This window comes from Anas acuta, chromosome 7 (assembly GCF_963932015.1).
Source record: "Anas acuta chromosome 7, bAnaAcu1.1, whole genome shotgun sequence".
Classification (NCBI taxonomy): Eukaryota; Metazoa; Chordata; class Aves; order Anseriformes; family Anatidae; genus Anas; species Anas acuta.
In genome coordinates, this window is record NC_088985.1 from 31,501,005 (window position 1) to 31,518,109 (window position 17,105).

At 56.0% G+C, this 17,105-nt stretch overlaps 1 protein-coding gene and 1 long non-coding RNA gene across 6 annotated transcripts in view; one reads left to right on the forward strand and one right to left on the reverse strand.

Annotated features, from left to right (window-relative positions):
* The window catches only part of LOC137859592 (uncharacterized), a 38,205-nt gene extending 32,861 nt beyond the window's left edge, over positions 1-5,344 (reverse strand). The window contains exon 1 of one of the 4 annotated variants that reach the window (XR_011098406.1): positions 2,549-3,489. This is a non-coding gene — a long non-coding RNA (uncharacterized lncRNA). Of the gene's footprint in view, positions 1-2,548; positions 3,490-5,143 lie in introns of those variants that run through there. The other 3 variants (XR_011098408.1, XR_011098407.1, XR_011098405.1) reach the window with 3 other exon arrangements.
* EMX2 (empty spiracles homeobox 2) lies at positions 4,783-11,886 on the forward strand. 2 transcript variants are annotated; one of them, XM_068688837.1, is made up of 4 exons: positions 4,783-5,029; positions 5,707-6,185; positions 7,963-8,147; positions 10,417-11,886. In XM_068688837.1, exons 2-4 carry the CDS (start codon positions 5,795-5,797, stop codon positions 10,582-10,584), a joined length of 744 nt encoding a protein of 247 aa, XP_068544938.1. In that variant the 5' UTR covers positions 4,783-5,029; positions 5,707-5,794; the 3' UTR covers positions 10,585-11,886. The 2 variants fall into 2 exon arrangements, with proteins under 2 accessions (XP_068544938.1, XP_068544939.1); XM_068688838.1 differs by having other exon boundaries at positions 4,906-5,029; positions 5,669-6,185.
* The last annotated feature ends 5,219 nt before the right edge of the window (positions 11,887-17,105 follow it).

Here is a 17,105-nt window from a genome sequence, read left to right on the forward strand (position 1 = left end):
ACTGCAAGCAATTACGTTCTTCATGTCCTCGAAAAAAATAAATAAATCGTGATTTACAATGAAATCCGTATTGATTACTACACTAAAGGACACTTTAACGTGCTAATATCGAAGCGCTGTACTTTGGAAGCTTGGAGAATTATCTGAGAGTTATTCCGCTTCCTTCACTGCAAACCCCTTCGGCCTCATGCGGGGCACCGGGAGGTAGATGCCTGGAGGTGGTGCCGGTGGTGGTGAGGGGTGCAGAATAAATCCCCCCGCAATGCCCTCAGCTCTTTGCAAGCCCGAATTTCGCCAGCCGATGGGCGAGAGGGAAGACAGAAACGAACGGGCCACTGAGCTAACGGCGGAGGGGAAGGGGGCTCGGGGCAGAGCTCACTTGCCGCGGGGCTCGACCGAGCTGCGGGGTCCGCAGCTGCCGGGTGAGGATGAAGAAGCGGCCCCATGGCATTTGGGGTTCCCCGGGGACTGCCCCCGGCAGGGTCAGCCGCAGCGCATGGCACCGTGCGCTGCATAAAAACTCTTCGATCCCGCAGAAGATAGCAACGACCCTCCCTGATAGCCAGCAAAACGCGCCGTGAAATGAAAAGCAAACATGCCCTGGCGGGACGGCAGGATCGGGCCCTTTGGGAGCACTTTACACGGGCAACACTAACAAAATTCAACGTCTCGAGGAGAAACTCAGAGCACTCCAATAGCAACGAAAAGTGCCGAGCGGAGCTAATGTTAATTGATAGTGCAGTTTTCTATTTTTCCTTAGAAAATGAATCTTTTGAAGAATTATTTTTTTTCCTCTCCGTTTCGACGGCGGTAAATTCAGTCCGGAGGAAAGTTGAGAAAAGTTTGCAACTACAGCCCCGGCGGGTGCCATCGCCGCCGCCTGGCAAACCTCGGGCGGCCGAGCCCCGGGGCTGGAGGAGCTTTGGGGTTGGAACCGGCGGGCACCGGGCAGGGCAGGAAAACTCCTTTTCTTAACCAACTCCGCGCACCGGAGCCGCACAGCTCGCTCCGGAGCTGGGAAACACTAATTTGGGGGGGAAATATTGGGCCGGGGTGGGGGCACAGAGGGTGAGGGCAGCAGCTGGCCGCACAGGGAAGAGGATGGATGCTGTGCACCCCGGTGCGGAGCAGCCCAAGTGCAGAGAGGGACTGCGAGGGGGACTCTCGTTTTTCCTTTGGGACCTTCCACCGAGAGAAGCATCAGGTGCAAGAGTTTTTCTGCACACACCGCTGCTCCCCCAGCACCTTTCTGCCCGCACGGGATCCCCCGGGATGCGCGGAGCCCCCTCTTGGTGCGGCCCCGGCTGCCCGGCAGCGCTGCCCCGGGTCTCGGTTGAGTTTTTGAATCTGGTGACTTCCCATCCCGAGAGAGCCCTGGTGACAGAATCGGGGCTTTCGCAGTGGAGATGCCCTCAGGAACACGCAGCTCGCAGGGCAGCCGGGACCTCCGCGCCTTCAGCTCCCGGCTGCCGGTGCCCCGCCGGGACGCAGCCGGCAGGTGGTGGGAAAAAAAAAAAATAATAAAAAAATAATTTTAAAACGCCCCCCTCATCCAGGAGCGCACGACGGCGTTGTCATCAACGGCGTGCAACGAGCCACGAGGTGTGAAGAATAAAATCAAATTAAAAAAGGAAGAAAAAAAGCGCAGGGGATGGTTGGGTGGCTTGCGAGCATCCCCGGAGCTGCGGGGTTTTTGGACGGGCGCTGCTGCTTGTGGCCGAGGCTGGCCGGGACAGCGGCCTTCCGCGGGGGACCGGCGACGGCCCGGGGCGCGCAAATTTGCGGCTGATGCGCGCAAAAAGGGCTCCGCGGAAGGGAGCTGCCGGCGGCAGAGGGCGCTGCCGCCCCGCGGATGCTCCGGGCCCGCGGATGCGCCGCCACCGAGCCCCGGGCAGGGACGGGACGGGCCCGGAGAGGCTTCGCTGGGGCCGGGCGGTGCGGGATGCCGGCAGAAAGCCGCTCCCCCGGCACCCGGTGGTGAGTCCCGGGGTCGCCACCCGACGCCTCCTTTTTTTCCTCTTTTGTCCCCGCCGCATCCCCCTGTTCGGAGGTGCTGCTAAGGCTGGGCCATCACGGCAGGGCCAAAATAATGGGAACGGAGAGTTTTAGGGCTGCTATCCATGCTGGAAAGCCGGGCTGTGGCAGCGAGACCCCCTCGGAGGACATCCACCTGCCCGTCGGAGCCCCCGGGGGCTCCGGGTACCCGGCCCGGCGCTGCGCGGCCCCGGCTCTCCTCTCTCCCTTCTCGCAGCGCCCTTTTGTGAAGGGTTTGCAGCACCCTCGGCCCTACCTCCTGGGCTTTAGGATGCCCAGGACGGAATTAAATTGTGAGTTTAACCCCGCTAATTCACGCAAGCCCTCTCCAGGCACGACCCGACTGTGCCACCTCTCCGCCCCGCTGCGGACACAGCTCCCTGCGAGCAGGGGAGCGGGGACGGACAAATCCAGCCTGGAACAAGAAAAGTTCCGTGCAGGCTGAAACTTTCCTCCCCGCCAGCCCCCACCCGGCAAAGTTCAGCTTGGATCAGCCCGTAAACAACCGCCTTACCCCGAGGTCTCCCGCATCTGAGGCCTTCCTCGCATTTTCTTCTTGGCTCGGCTTTTAAAAGATGAGTATTAGTTTGGAAATCCGAAGCGAGTTGCCTCTGAGGCCAGCCATGTAATTTGACTGCGAATGTAGCGCACCCCTCCCTCCGAGAGAGGCTGCCTCCAAGTGTGTTTGGAGCAGATCGGGGATTGCTGGGAAGGGAGCCCCTGCCAGATTTTCTCCTTGTAGACGCCAAGAGGACAGGGGAGAGCGGCCCGTCGGGATGCGGGGCCGGCAAAGCCCCCGAGAGGAGCTGCGGGAGCCGTGCCCCGGTGGGCACCGAGCGGCCCCGGCCCGGGCAGCGCAGGCAGCGGCGGGAGGTGCCCCGGGACACGGCTGAAGAGTGACATGGGGAACCAGGGGGATGCGGAAAATACAGGGAAACCCCATCCCGAGCCCTCTTGGTTTCTGTTCCGACCATTCCCGGCCTATTTTCTCCGTGACAAAACCAGGGAGCCGGTGCTCCCCAGGCTCTGCTCCCTGCGGTTGCTCTGTCCGTGGGCACGCAGGCACATTCATCGATATATAGGGATGTATAGGGACGTATGGATGTGCACAGCAGGCACAGCAAGCGAGCAGGGCGCTGAGCGGAGTGGCCACAGCCGCCGTACGGGGCGCGCCGGGCCGAGCCGGGCCGGGCAGGGGAAGCTCCAGGTCCCTGCTCCCTCTGAGCAGCAGCTGTGGCCTTCCCCTCTCCACCCGAGAGCGAAGGGACCCCCTCCGGGAGGGGATTTCAGCCTAGCGAATATTTCCCAGGGAAGAGGGGCGAGGGAAAAGGAGCGAGCGTTTTGGCCGCTTTTCCCTGCTCCCCGTGCGTGCCGGTGAGGCTGGTTTTCACACGGGTGTAATTCCTCCCTCCCCGGCTGCCGAACTGCTCGACGCAATTTTCAAAGCAGCCCTGTGATTATCTCAGGATGTCTGGAAAAAAAAAAAAAAAAAGGAAAAAAAAAAAAAAAAGGAAAAAAATATTTGAAGTTTTTTTTTTTTTTTTCCAGTTCAGATTCATTTTGCAGTCCCGGGGAAGTGTAAATACGCAGAGGCAGATCGCGTCTCTTCCTACGAGAAAGAAAAGTTTCTCTTTCTCTTTTCGGTGCTCAGGAGCCGAGATCCCACCGGGTTCAGCACCCCAAACACCCGCCGTGTTTAGGGCACTTTCTGAGCCTGGCTCCTTCCAACGCAGCCAGCCGTCTGGCGGTACCGCCGGCTCAGTGAGAGGTGCTGCAGAAAAGGGGCGAGGGGACTTGAAAAGTTGAACCTCGGGCTGTTCCCAAGGCACACGAGGGGGCAAATCCGCCTCAGCCCGGCGGGGCCGTGCCTTTCTGCGCCCGGCGGCCGGGAGGAGAGCTTCTCCCCACCGTGCGAGAGCCGCACCGCGCTGCAAAATCCTCAGAAACCTTGAGTTACGCCTTCCCTGCGAGCACCTCTCTCACTTCGTCCTTGCCATCGCATGCACGTGTGTCTGTGGTGTCCGTAGGTGCAGCCGCTCCGGGCCGGGGAGCACATTTATGTTTACACGGAAAGCGAACTTGTCCCCGCACCGAGTGCGCGCAGCGCGGCGCACACAAAGGGAAAGGCGTCCCTAAACAAAAGGCGTAAAACCCGGCATCCTCGCGTGCCCGGCGCTGTTTGTCCCATCTATTTAGCCCGGTTTGCTGTCGTGTTAAAAATATCGACTATCGGGGGAGCGGGGAAGGCGCCCAGAGTTCAGCTCGCCCTTTACTGGAAAGAAGCGAGGACCTTCCCGGTACCGCTTCGACAGCGATTTGGAGCCTGGTTTAATGCGGCGGAGTAACGGATTCTTTGTGGATAAAGTGGGAAGGAAAAAGAAAACAAAGTGCGTGAACGAAGGAAAGAAACGCTGGGCTGGTTTTAAGCCTCCCCCCGTCCCCTCGGTTCGACAGAAACATTAATTTACATTAGCAATTCTGCATCTTTAAGATAAATTACACAGCGGCGTAATAGATTTAAAGCACGCCAGATTTTTTATCATTAATTGTAAATGTGCAAAATACCTGCTGGTACTTCACTTTAGAAGAATGTAATTGGCAAAAATGGGAGGCTGATGAATAGATAATAGATCCTTAACTACCAATAAACAGTAAGCACCAGCCAAGAGTATTAGGATGTGATCATAATTATTCCGCGGCCCCAGCCAATGGGAGGAGGAGAACTCAGCCCTAAAATCATCCCCGGACCCAAAGGTAATCGCGAAAATCCGGCCAGGGCCGGGACCGGAGACTCGCTCCCCTGTCCCGTAGGGGAGCGCCCGGCGGGGCCCGGCTCGCACCATGCCGCTGCCCTGCGCTTTGTCTGCGGCCCCTCGCCGTGCGGGGGGGCACCGCTAACTTTGCAGGAGGAGGGCAGCCCGACCCCGCAGCGGCACACGACGCCTTCTCCGAGCGGGGCACCCCCCCGGGACGGCGGGGCTCCGTGCACACCGAGGTAACCCCCGGGGGGGCCGGCTGAGCCGCGCTGCTTTCCTCCTTCCCTCCCCTTCCCCGCACCCCGCGGAGAGATGCGGAGCCCCCCCAGCCCGCACCGCCCCCGTCCCCCTACCTCGGTCGCCCGCAGCCGGGGGCGCGCTGCGCTGCGCGGGGCTTGCGCGGGGTTTGCGCGGGGCTTGCGCGGGCAGGGCCGGGCGGGTGCCGCGCTCCCCCCGCGCCGCTCTGCGCGCTCCCGGCGCACTCCGATCCGCGGCTCCATCCCTCCCGATGGCGCTGCCCGGCGCTCGCCTCCCCTCTGACGCACTTTAAAGAGTCTCCCCCTTCAACCTCAAGGCGAGTAATAGCGACCAATCATCAAGCCATTTACCAGGCTTCAGAGGAAGCTGTTTATGTGATCCCAGCACTAATTAGGCTCATGAACTAACAAATCGTTTGCACAACTTGTGAAGGGGCCGATCACATCCATGGATTGTCTTTGGACTTAGGGAGGGAGGGGGGGGCGACCGCCTTTTCCTTGCAGGAGGGAAACTTCTCCCAGCAACTTTTTTTTTTTTTTTTTCTTGTGTGTGTGTGTGTGTGTGCGTGCGTGTGTCTCCCTTTTGGGTACCGCTGGCTGCCGCTGCCTCCTTTCCTCCAGCCCCTGTCTATTTATGTGTGTATCTATCCCTCCTCAAGTCACTCCCTGCTGCAAACTTCCCCGGATCGCCTCCCGCGCACCAGAGAGCCAGGCAGAGATTCGCTCGGGGACTCTCGCCGCGGCAGCATGTTTCAGCCCGCACCCAAGCGGTGTTTCACCATCGAGTCGCTGGTGGCCAAAGACAGCCCCTTGCCCGCGTCTCGCTCCGAGGATCCTATCCGGCCGGCGGCGCTGAGCTATGCCAATTCCAGCCCGATGAACCCTTTTCTCAACGGCTTCCACTCCACCGGCAGGGGGGTCTACTCCAACCCGGACTTGGTCTTTGCAGAGGCCGTCTCGCACCCGCCGAACCCGGCCGTGCCGGTCCATCCCGTGCCCCCTCCCCACGCCCTGGCCGCCCACCCGCTGCCCGCCTCGCACTCCACGCACCCGCTCTTCGCCTCGCAGCAGAGGGACCCCTCCACCTTCTACCCCTGGCTAATACACCGCTACCGGTATCTGGGCCAGAGGTTCCAAGGTACGTGCAACTTTTCCTCTCCCCCCTTTTCCCACCTGCGGCCGGGCTTCCCCCGTCCATCCCCAGCCCTTCCCCGGCCCCTATCCATCCCCCGGCCCCCGGGAGCTGTCGGAGCCCGGCGGGTCGGGCTCGGCTGCGGGTTTGCTCTCGGTTTGGGTTCCCCTCGAGCAAGATCAGGGAACGGCCGGCCGCGGCTTCCCCGGGTTTTTGCTCCCCGAAAGAAGCGGGGCTGGAAAAGCCGCCTGGGTGTTTTAGTTCAAACCTCCGCAGCGACCCCGAAAGCCGGGAGGGGTGCTCGGGTGGCGCCCCAGCAAGGGCTGGGACGGAGCCCAAAGAAGGAGAAGGGGGGAAAAAATAAAAATAAAAGCCCAGCGCAGGAGAGAGCCGAGGATTTGGGGCTGCCGGGAGAGCCGGGACTGAGGGCCGGTGCAGGCAGGGAAAGCCTCCGGGCTGCCGAGTGATCGCTGCCCAGCTGAGGGAAAAGAACCAAACCCAATGGCGCCCAATCAATAAAATCCCCCTTCTTTAACCCTTTGCGACCGGCAGCGTCTTCTCCGAAGGGGGAGAAGATTTCCTCCCGTAATGGGTCCAGTCCCTGCTTCTTTCGTTAAACCAGCGAACAAACAAACAAACAAAAAAAAATCAGCTTCCTCTCGGAGGACTCCATCTGATTTTTTTTTTTAATTATTTTTTTTTAAAATTTTATTTGTTATATCCCAACGAAAACAAACCACCTGCGAGCCCCTTTTTTTCCCTGGCCTTCCGCAGCCGCTGCAGCCGGGCTGGAAAAGGAGCCGCTCTCCCCGAAGCCAGGCGGACCGAGATACGAGCTGGATTATTACCCTCGCAGAATAAAATTACAGGTTTCGCTCACCAAATTATTTGTCACAGCCATCAGGCGATTGGGAAGGAGCGGGAGATGAAAGGCGGAAACGTCCCGGTGTTGAGCCACAGCCTGCTCCCAAACACACCCTCCTCCTGCTGCTGCTGCAACGATTTTTAAGGCACTTGCGGGGAGAGACCCTCGGTGGGTTTTCCACCTTGGATGGACCGATTTGAGGAGATGCAGGGGCCAGCCGGGAGGGCGACCCCCCACCCCCCCCAAAAAATACATGTATATAAAATAAAAAAAAAAATAAAAAGGAAAAAAAAATAAAAATCCCTGCTCCGCAGCAGGCCGGCTCCGGTGGGCACACCGGGGCCTCCCCGAAGTTTGTCCCCCCCCCGGGACGAGGGGGGCGAAGGGGAGAAAGAAGCCCCGGAGAGGGACGCGGGGCCCGGCGGCGGAGCGGAGCCGTGCTGGGTCGGGCCGGGCCGGGGCCGCGCTCGGAGCCTTGCCCTGCCTCCCAGGAAATAAATAAGCAAACAAACACAGAGAGATACCGTGGGTGAGAGAGAGCAGGGCAGCTGTAGGATGAAGCCGCAGACACCGCAGCCGGGCTCTGGCCAGTTCCTTTACTTTTTTTTTTTTTTTTTTTTTTTTTTGCGTGTGTTTTTAATAGTGCTGCCTGCCTCATGTTTACGATTTGATTTTCTCCCCATTCTCTCCTTTCTCTACTTATTTCTTGCACCTAGTTATCGAAATAATATTTTTTAAAGTCGCTTTCTGAATAAAAAAGGGAAAAAGAGAGAGAAAGAGGGAGGAAGGGAGGGAGAAAGAAGAGGCAGAGCTCTCCGGCGGGTAATGGTGGGAGACCCAAATTCTTGCGCTAAAAACTCCTCTCGAGTGCTTTTGGGGAAGGTGTTTTGCTAATCCCCGTTTTGCCCTGCTGCCCAGGGAATGAAACCAGCCCGGAGAGCTTCCTATTGCACAACGCACTGGCCAGGAAACCCAAACGGATCCGTACAGCTTTCTCCCCATCCCAATTACTGAGACTGGAACATGCCTTTGAGAAGAACCATTATGTAGTAGGAGCAGAGAGAAAACAGCTGGCACACAGCCTCAGCCTCACGGAAACTCAGGTAAGGGGAAGCAGCTGCGGCCGGGGACGAAGCGAAAAAGCCGGGGGACGGGGGCGAAAACCTCGTACAAAAACCCCGTGCGGAGGTTTAGGCCTCCGCGAAGTGGGGGCGACGTGGTTCTCGACCCCGTGTGGCTGTGTGTGATAAAAACTCGCTCGGTTTTGAGGGCCATCGCCTTCGTTGGGGTGGCCGCTGGAAGCCCCGGAGCTCGGGTGCCACCGCAGGGACCCCGGCGTGGGAAGGGAGCAGCGGGGATGGCGATCCGCTGATGGCAAACGCGAGCCCCCGCTCGTTTTTTTTTGAGAACCTGGTGTGCCCCTCGAAAATATTTACAAGTTAGGGAAAAAGCCCAGAAAACAAAAGGTGGAGGGGGAAGGAAAAACAAAACAAAACAAAACACCTCTTTGGATCCCGGGATGGAAATGCGGTTTTTTTTTTGGATAGCTTTGCGCTCATTTCCAGCCCCGGGTCCGGCAGAGGCGAAACGAGGAACGAGCAGGGGAGGGTACGACGATTAAAAATAAAAGCGGAGAAATTACGGATGGCAATGAGCCCCCTTCCCACCCTCACCCCCCCCCCCGCCGCCTGGCCGCGGTCCAGGGCTCCAGCGGAGCCCGCTGCGCTCGGGGCCGGCCGGGGAGCGGGGGGCTCGGCGGGCACCCCTCGACGGCCTGGCCCCGACGGCTCGGCCCCGAGGCGAGGGCGCTTTCCACGGGGTTTTCTCGTCGCCGGAAGAGAGGCCGGGCTTTTGGGGGGGTTGTTGTTGTGGTGGTGGTGGTGCTGCTGGTGCCGCTGCCGGGCTTTTGTTTTGCGCCCTTCCAGGAGGATCGTGGAGAGAGGGCTCCAGATGGGGATTGTCTTCGCTACAGTATGGGGCACTGTACTTTAAAAAAAATAATAATAATACCCAGCCGCAGCCTAGTTCAAAGTTCCCAGTAAACAGAGCGTTCTCCGGGCGGATTAAGTTGTAACACTTTTTTTTTTTTTTTTTTTTTTTAACTCCTTTTCGTGGGGGAAGCAATAAAGAGGTTGGAGCTTTTGTTTTAAAATGTCTCCCTAACAAAACAATAAAAAGGGATCGCCACTTTTATGAGGTTCTCCGAACAAGGGACCGGTCACAGGCTTATTTCCACTGGAAAGCTGTATTTAAGGTGGTCTTTGTGCTGCTTGATTCCGAAGCTGGTTGGGGTCTTTTGTCCGGATGTCAAACCCCCAGTCCCCTACAAATGAGCTCCCTTTTGGGAGATCAGCGTGCAGAAATGAACCGTCCTCCCCTTCAATTAGCAAACTAAAAGCAAATTAAACTCACCCCTTGTTCCCCGCTCAGCTTTTTAATGGGGGACTTTTGGAGAATATGAAAATGCAGCAGAGATGTGTGTCCGGCCGGGCAGGTCTCTGTTCTGAAGAGGCAGCGAAGCGGGTTAAACCAGCTTATTAAAATGCTCCAGTTCCCTTTTCCCCCCTCGCTGGGGCCTTTATCAGGCACTTTCAGACAGAACCGGAGTTTAAACTGCTTCGGGAAAAAAAAAAAAATGTTTACCTTTGGCCACTACGAGGAGTGTGGCCAGCCCTGGAGATAGCTCCCAGATCAATACTATCTGTAATTAAAGCACTGAAGTCAGCTGCCGGATGGTTAAGTCAGATTTATTCGGGGCTGAACAAATCCGGGGGGACATTTAGGACGGCATTTAGGACAGGTTTCGCCGTCAGACGATCGCTCCTGGACGGCGAGCCCTGCGGAGGCGCTCGGGGCAGCGCCGGACGTTTTTAATTTAGGCCTTTTTTTTTTTTTTTTTTGGTCTGGTTTGGTTTCATTTTATTCACTTCTCCAAGAGCAAGATCTCACCCTCACACCCCGTTTAGGGCCGAGCTTCTCGCTGAGCTCTGTGCGCATCGCTCCCGGTGGCCGTGCTGCGCCGTGCCGTGCCCTACCGTGCTGGGCCGGGGGCTCCCGTGCGGGGGACACCCCGCAACCGACCCGGTGTCCCCGGAGCATCCCTGGGCTCACTTTCCAGCCGCTGGAGCCCCGCAGCCCCCAGGGGGAGCGGTACAGGGGGGCGCCCCGCCGTCGTGGCGGGCGGTGCGGGGAGGCGGCCGGCGGCACTGCGCGCACCCCTGCGCGGAAACTGCGCGGCCCTGCGGGGGGTGTGGGGGCTGCTGCAGGTGTCTGGAGGTGCTCAGGTGGTCCCAGGGGTGCGGGGGTCCCCGGACCAAGGTAGAGGCCAGGTAGAGGGCGGCGGGCTAACGGGCGGTGCCTTTCGTCCCGCAGGTAAAAGTATGGTTTCAGAACAGGAGGACGAAGTTCAAGCGGCAAAAGTTGGAGGAGGAAGGTTCAGACTCACAACAGAAGAAAAAAGGGACTCATCACATTAACCGGTGGAGGATCGCCACCAAACAAGCCAGTCCAGAAGAAATCGACGTCACGTCGGACGATTAAAAAAAACCACGAACTGGCACTTTTGGACTTTTTCAAGCCAGCCACCCCACCGAGATAAAGTGTTAGAGGCTCACACACCCCGGCGTGGCGGTGCGGGGAAGGGACACCGGGATCTTCTTCATCAAATCGCCATCCCCGTCTGGGAGGGCAGCCGCGAGTGAGCGAGGGCGAGACCGCGAGAGGTGCGGGCTGGGGCACCGCTGGCACAACTCTGGCAAAGGGGATCTGTCAATCAGAGCCAAAACTCTCCGGGACGAGGTGATTGACAGGTATTCCGTTTCTCGCAGTCCACTTTTAAAAACGTAACGTCAAAAAAAAAATTCGGAAAAAAAAAATCTTAAAAAAAAATCTTAAAAAGAAAAAAAAAAACGAAAAAAAAAAAAGAGAGAAAGAAATAGTACCACCTTGCAGGACGTTTTTTGCACTTCACAGTTTTTTTCCGTCTTTAAAAGAGAAATTTCCATAAGCAGCCAAAACCCACACCTGTTTCAGAAACTTGAATTGCATGTGTAAAGCCGTCTGGGCATAAAAAAAAAAAAAAAAAAAAAAAAAGGAAAAAAAGAGGAAAAAATTGAAAAAAAATACCCCGGTTCCTAAAGACAGAAATGAATTGTAATTTTTCTCCCTTTAAGACAGGTTCTGTGTGCTTTTTAATTTTATTTTACGAGAAATGTGCAGTCTGTAAACATTTTATGATAACTTCTGGCGTCAAAGTGTTTGTGAAAGCTAAATGAAGTAGCAGTAACAAAGCATAGAGTTCCTTCCCGATGGACAAACACTGGGGGGGAGGGTGGGGGGCAGGGGAGGGATGGGGGGGCTGGGGCTGGTGATAACTTTTTCTGCCAAAAAAAAAAAAAAAAAGAAAATTAAATTACCCCCCCTCTCCCTCCCCTCTCCAATTATATCCCCATCGTGAAAACGGCCGGTGATTATTTTTTACCACAACTAAAGCGCAAACCCTGCCACCAGGTTTGGCGGTGGGGACACCTCCCAGGCTGAGAGGATCCAGAGAAAAAGGACTTAAAATCGCGGATTGATTTTTTTTTTTTTCCTAATGGCCATTGGGGCAATTTTCAAGCACTGACCTTATAACGTTCCGAGATCATAGAGCTACTAAAAAAAAAAAAGAAAAAAAAAGGAAAAAAAAAAGTGACAAATGTTTCCTTCATGTCTTCTATACCAGAATGTAAATATTTTTGTGTTTTGTGTTTAATTTGTTAGAATTCTAACACGCTATATACTTCCAAGAAGTATGTCATTGTCAATATTTTGTCAATAAAGATTTATCAATATGCCCTACAATTTGGAGCCATCTATTTCCCCCCCTCCCCAGACTTTTTCTCGCTCCGGGCGCTGGAGCCGCGCAGCGCATTCCTGCGGCCACGGGCGCATCGCCTTCATGAAGCCGCTCGCTTGTAAACAGACCTCTAAAAATAAGCCGCAGAGCCCCACTCGCCGTAAATAAACACCTTGAAAAAAAAAAAAAAAAAAAAAAGACACAGAAAAACAAAGCCAGCCCCTTCCCCGCTCGGAACCCGAGCCGCGATGGGAGGCTGGTCCGCAGCAACAGCCCGGTAGAAAGGGAGAGTGCTGCTGCAGCAGGGGGTTTCCTTTGCAGAAATATGTATTTTATTTTGCGGGAAAGATTTTTTTTTTTTTTAATTTCCCTGCTCTTGTCTTTGACATCCCCTCCGCAGGTCGCTGCAGAGGCTGCGCCCCAGCCGCCCGTGTCCCCGCCGCTGCGGGAGCGATTCTGGGCTCTGCGGAAAACTCCAGCCTTAAAGACCTAGGGGGGAGAAAAAAAAGTAAAAAAAAAAAAAAAAAAAAAAGTTGTTCTGGGTCCTTGAGGAAACTAGCTGGTTTTCTGGGGGTACACAGTTGTTTTTTCATGCTTCATTTGCTCCTTAGCCTGATAGACTGCATTAATCAGTTTTATTTCCATTGATAGAGAAACCTCGTCTGCTCTGTTCGAGCTACAAAGAATCCTGCAAGCTTTTGTGAAAGTGCAAATCAGTTTAGGCAATTATCATACCAGGAATATGAAGGGGAAAGAGGAGGCATTGCCCAGTGGTCTCCTTTAATCTCTTAATCCGTGGATCCAGGGGGGCTAGTTGGACATAATTTAGGACAATCTGACTACCCTTTACACTGTGATAAGGCGAAGTTACAATGCATCGCGAAAATACGAGCTTTGTTAAACATCCTGCCTTGAAAAGTTAAGATTAGACATTCCGTGCACGTGTTGGCTCTATCGGGTACTATGCAAATTTTTATTTAAAAAAAAAATCCGATTTTATTATTTTTTTTTAACCATCGCTCCCTATACAATCCCGGTGACTTTCCATTCACCGGCGCTCCAAACACGAGAGAGGCCCAGGCAGGGCTCGGACGCATGTCGCAATGCGGGTCCCTTCCATTTAAACCCGGGCTAATTATTTCGTGGAGCTATTCCCAAGGTAAACTTCTCCCGTCGCCTTCCCCCCTTCCCGAAGAGCTGACGGTGCAGGTCGGGCAGCGAAGCAGGGCGCACATTTCCCCTCGCTCACCTCGCCCAAGTTAGCCTGCGCTCCACTTCAAACCCATGCAAATGGGCAAACATTAAACGGGTCGCGGCTGAACAGCAGACTCGGGCCTTCCTAGAAATTGTTTCCCATCTTGATAAAAGGCTTATTTCTGCAGGAACCATATACTTTTTCCCCTCCTTTAAAAAAAAAAAAAAAAAAAGTGAGGAGAGAAGAGGGAGAGAGGGAAAAAAATTAAGCGTCCTATGTAGCGTAACAGCAATAAAATCTTCAGAGAATGCCATTAGCTTTGAAAAAAAACCCTAAAAGCTTTATTACAAACCAAGCTTTGAAAATAGGGGGGATTAGGAGTCTGAAAGGGTCCCACAATGGTTAGAAGAAAAGGTTTCATGCTAATGAGGTTAATGCCCTTTGTATCTCAGGACTCCACAACTTCATTACTCCCTATCTCCGGCTGCACCAAGCGGCTCAGAACACTGCAATCCACTCCAGCTCTCCCCTGCCTTGCCTAGAGAAGGATTTGATAGCAGCTCTGTTCAAACTAGATAATTATATCTTTTCAAGTCGGAATTAAGATAAAGAAAGTGAAGCAAAGGCGGCTAGCCTTGATCCACTGCAAACAAATTTGGCGCACTTTCTAGTCTCTCTCCCCCTGCCTCAATAGGCAGGACAGTCAGCTTATTAGACCCTCATTTGCTTTATTAATTCATCTATTTAAAGTGGCAGGATTAGAGAGAGGGAGAGAGAGGGAGAAGACTAATGCGGGACAGTGGATGCCAGGCAACGTGGAAATATAAATATTGGCGAGATGCTATCCGAGCGGTGTTTAAAAATACATTTTATATTAAATAACTGCGCGGGGTGGGGGAGGGAGGGTACGTTTCGGGTGGCGAATTGCAGGCTCGGGCGGATTTTTGCCGCTTTTTCGAATGCGATTTTGGGTGCCTGCTCGCAGCCCCCGGACGGACAGATGGACGGACGGACGGGAGGAGCCGGGAGGTGCTGGGGGCTCTACCCTTGGAGCCCCCAGCCCCGGCCCCGCTGCGCTTCCCCCCCCCGCTCGGGATGCGCGGTGCGGTGCGGATCGGGGGCTGCGGGGCAAGGGGCTGGCGAGTGGGTGCGTGGCGGAGCCGCTGCTTGCCCCGCGGTCTCCCCCTCTGCTTTTGCTCTTGTTTTAGGTTAAATGTGTCCCCCTCCCCTCCCCGTCCCTTCCCCAGACGTGTCACCGCGGAGCAGCGGCCGCAAAGCGGTGCGGTGGGATGGGGTGGGATGGGGTGGGGTGGGTGGGGGTCCCGGTTGCGGGCCCCCTCCCCAAACCCCGTCCCCACCGCCTCCTCCCGCCCCTTCCCTTGCAGATGGCGAGGTGGGGAGGGTCAGATCCTGACCTCGACGCTTCCCAGCTTTGCTCCGCACTCGGGATCTTGCCCCTCTCGCCTTGGGGTTTTTAACCCTTTCCCTCGAACAAAGCCGGCGGCTCCCGGCCCCCACGACCACCCCTCCTCTCCCGGCTCGCCCCCCCGCACCCCTCTCCTGTCCCCCGAGCTGCTCTGGGGGCGAGGGCAGGTCCCTTCGGAGCCTTCTCTTCGGGGCGTTTCGCCACGCTGTTTTCCTTTTACCTCCCCCCTTTGATGGATCGCGCCGTTACCTCGCAGGGCTTGGCGGAAATTAGCAGTTCCCCTTAATTAGCGAACGGCCTATCTGCCCGGCTGGTAGGTAATAGGCGAAGTCAGGGCAGCGTTCCCCGATAAGGAGCATCTCCCGGCCCCTGCCCCCTTAGCCAGCAGCCCTCCTTCCCTGCTCGGTGCTCCTGCAGCTCCCATTTGCTCCTGCCAAGGGCTGCAGGTGGGAATTTAGGGCACCCCCTGGCCCCCAGCCTCAACCCATCCCTTCTTCTGGCGGGGCAGCTGGCTTAGTCGGGGAGCCCAGGCCGTGGTCCTCCTCTGGAAAGAGAATGGGCCATTAATCGCCAGCCCCCGCTGGCTTTTAATCACCTTGCTGCAATTAGCGCCTGTTGCGGGAGCCCCGGGGATGGAGAGCGGGGGGCTGCGGGTGAGCCCCCCGCTTTCCTGCCCCTCGCTGTCCCCGGGCCGGCCACACGGCATGGCATAGCATGGCATGGCACGGCATGGCATGGTATGGCACGGCACGGCTCGGCTCTGCTCCCAGCTCTGCCCCGCGCCCCCCGAGCTCTCCCGGCTTTATAGGGGCGCTGGGCACCGCAAGCGGCGGGGCTGACGTCGGGCAGAACTCGATCCGGCCCGCTTCGCTCCTGCTCCCGAAACTGAGCCTTGAAATGAGAGAACAGCCTCTACACAATTCCCATGGCCTTGACATAAGGTACAGCGATAAATATACACCACTAATGAGCAATTACCATATAATCACCTTCCAATTAGCTCGCATAATGATGAATTAAACATTCTAGCCTGCTGGATTAGGTTTCTTACTTTGTATATTATTTACGAAGGCTAGCTTCTGCTGAGCACCAAATATCAAATTAGATAGGGAATTTTCAGATGGGGGTAATTACGCATTCACTGCATGCCCGGAGTTTTTGTCACCGGCTAAGTAAAGTGTATTGGAAGGTAGTGTCCATCCTTTTATGTCCTTCCCCTTTGATGTCTTAAAACAAAGTCCACGCTTTTCCACCAATGCTCTGCACGTCGCCCCCAGGATTAATCCTTCTTCCTTCCCTAAGGGGGGACCGAGAGAAAGACGGGCTGATTTGGTCCCTGGGACAGTTAAATAACGAGGAGCTGTCGCTGGGGACAGCCGGGGGGCTCTCAGGCACCCAGTCCCCCGGCCCCAGGGCTGAAGCGCGGTGGGAGGCTGCAGGCAGCCCCCTCCCCTGTTGGGCGGACAGGGAGAGAAAAGCTCCGGCCCCCGCTTCTCCAGGACCCCCCCCGCGATGCTCCGCACACGCCGGGATCTGATGTCACCCTCGGTCTTTGTCACCCTGGGGATCCCAAACCAGCGAGTGCCTGGGGGTGAGGGTGGCCGGGGAAGGGCTCCTGCCCCCGGGGAGCCGCTCTGGGGATGGGGGCGATGTTCCCTGCGGGGGGGGTGAGAGGGGACGAAGCCTCCCCGCAGGAGGAGAGAAGGTCTCGAAGGCAGAGGTCAGGAGCTCGATGTCAGCCGGGGGAGGGATGGGGGGCGGCAGGGAGGAGCCCGGACCCTTCATCTTTTCCTAATTTGTGCCCGAGCACGGCGCGCATCTCGCAGGGAACCGCGGTGCCGACCCAAAACGTCCCTAAACGCCCTTTCGGGGGTTGTGAGGGAACCCGTCCCTCTATCCCCGGCTCCTGTTGCCCGGAGATAGCGGGGCTCCGGTCCTGGAGAGCAGAGAGCAGGGTGGGCGCCCCTCCGTCCCCGCTCCGCACCCCCGGCCGGCACAGCACCCACCCCCCCGGGGAGGCTCAGCCAACCCCGAGAGATCGGCGGTGCTGGGTTTCACCCGCTTTTTTCATTTATTTTTTTGGCCATATAATAATGTTAAAGAAAAAAAAAAAAAAGAAAAACCGCAGGAAGAATTCAAAACAATTTCAGTTCTGACTGCGAGCGTTGACTGAATGAGTGCTGGTGACCTGGCCCCAAACAAACTATTTAGATAAGATGCGGAAACTCAGCTGTCAAGTCCCGAGCGTCTGGAAAGAGCAGCTGAGCCCAGCCTCCGAGTAGTGAGAAGGTCCTGAATTCCCTTGTTTTTGTGGCTTTCATTCATAGCTTTATCGGTAATTGAACAACCTTTTTGTGGTTTTGCTGGGTTCGCAGAGTGCGTGGAGTCCCGACTGCGCTAAGGCCGGGCAGGGGGATACAGCCACGGCTGTTATTTTATCTTTCGAGCAGCAAGTTGGTATCAGAGACAGGGAAGAAAACGCATTCTTGTGGGTTGCGAGAGAGATATTCCCAGATAAACTCTTCTCTGATCTCGTTTATAATCCACACGATCACGGTTATTTTATTTGGCATATGTAAGCTCGAGATGTTTGCTATGACGGG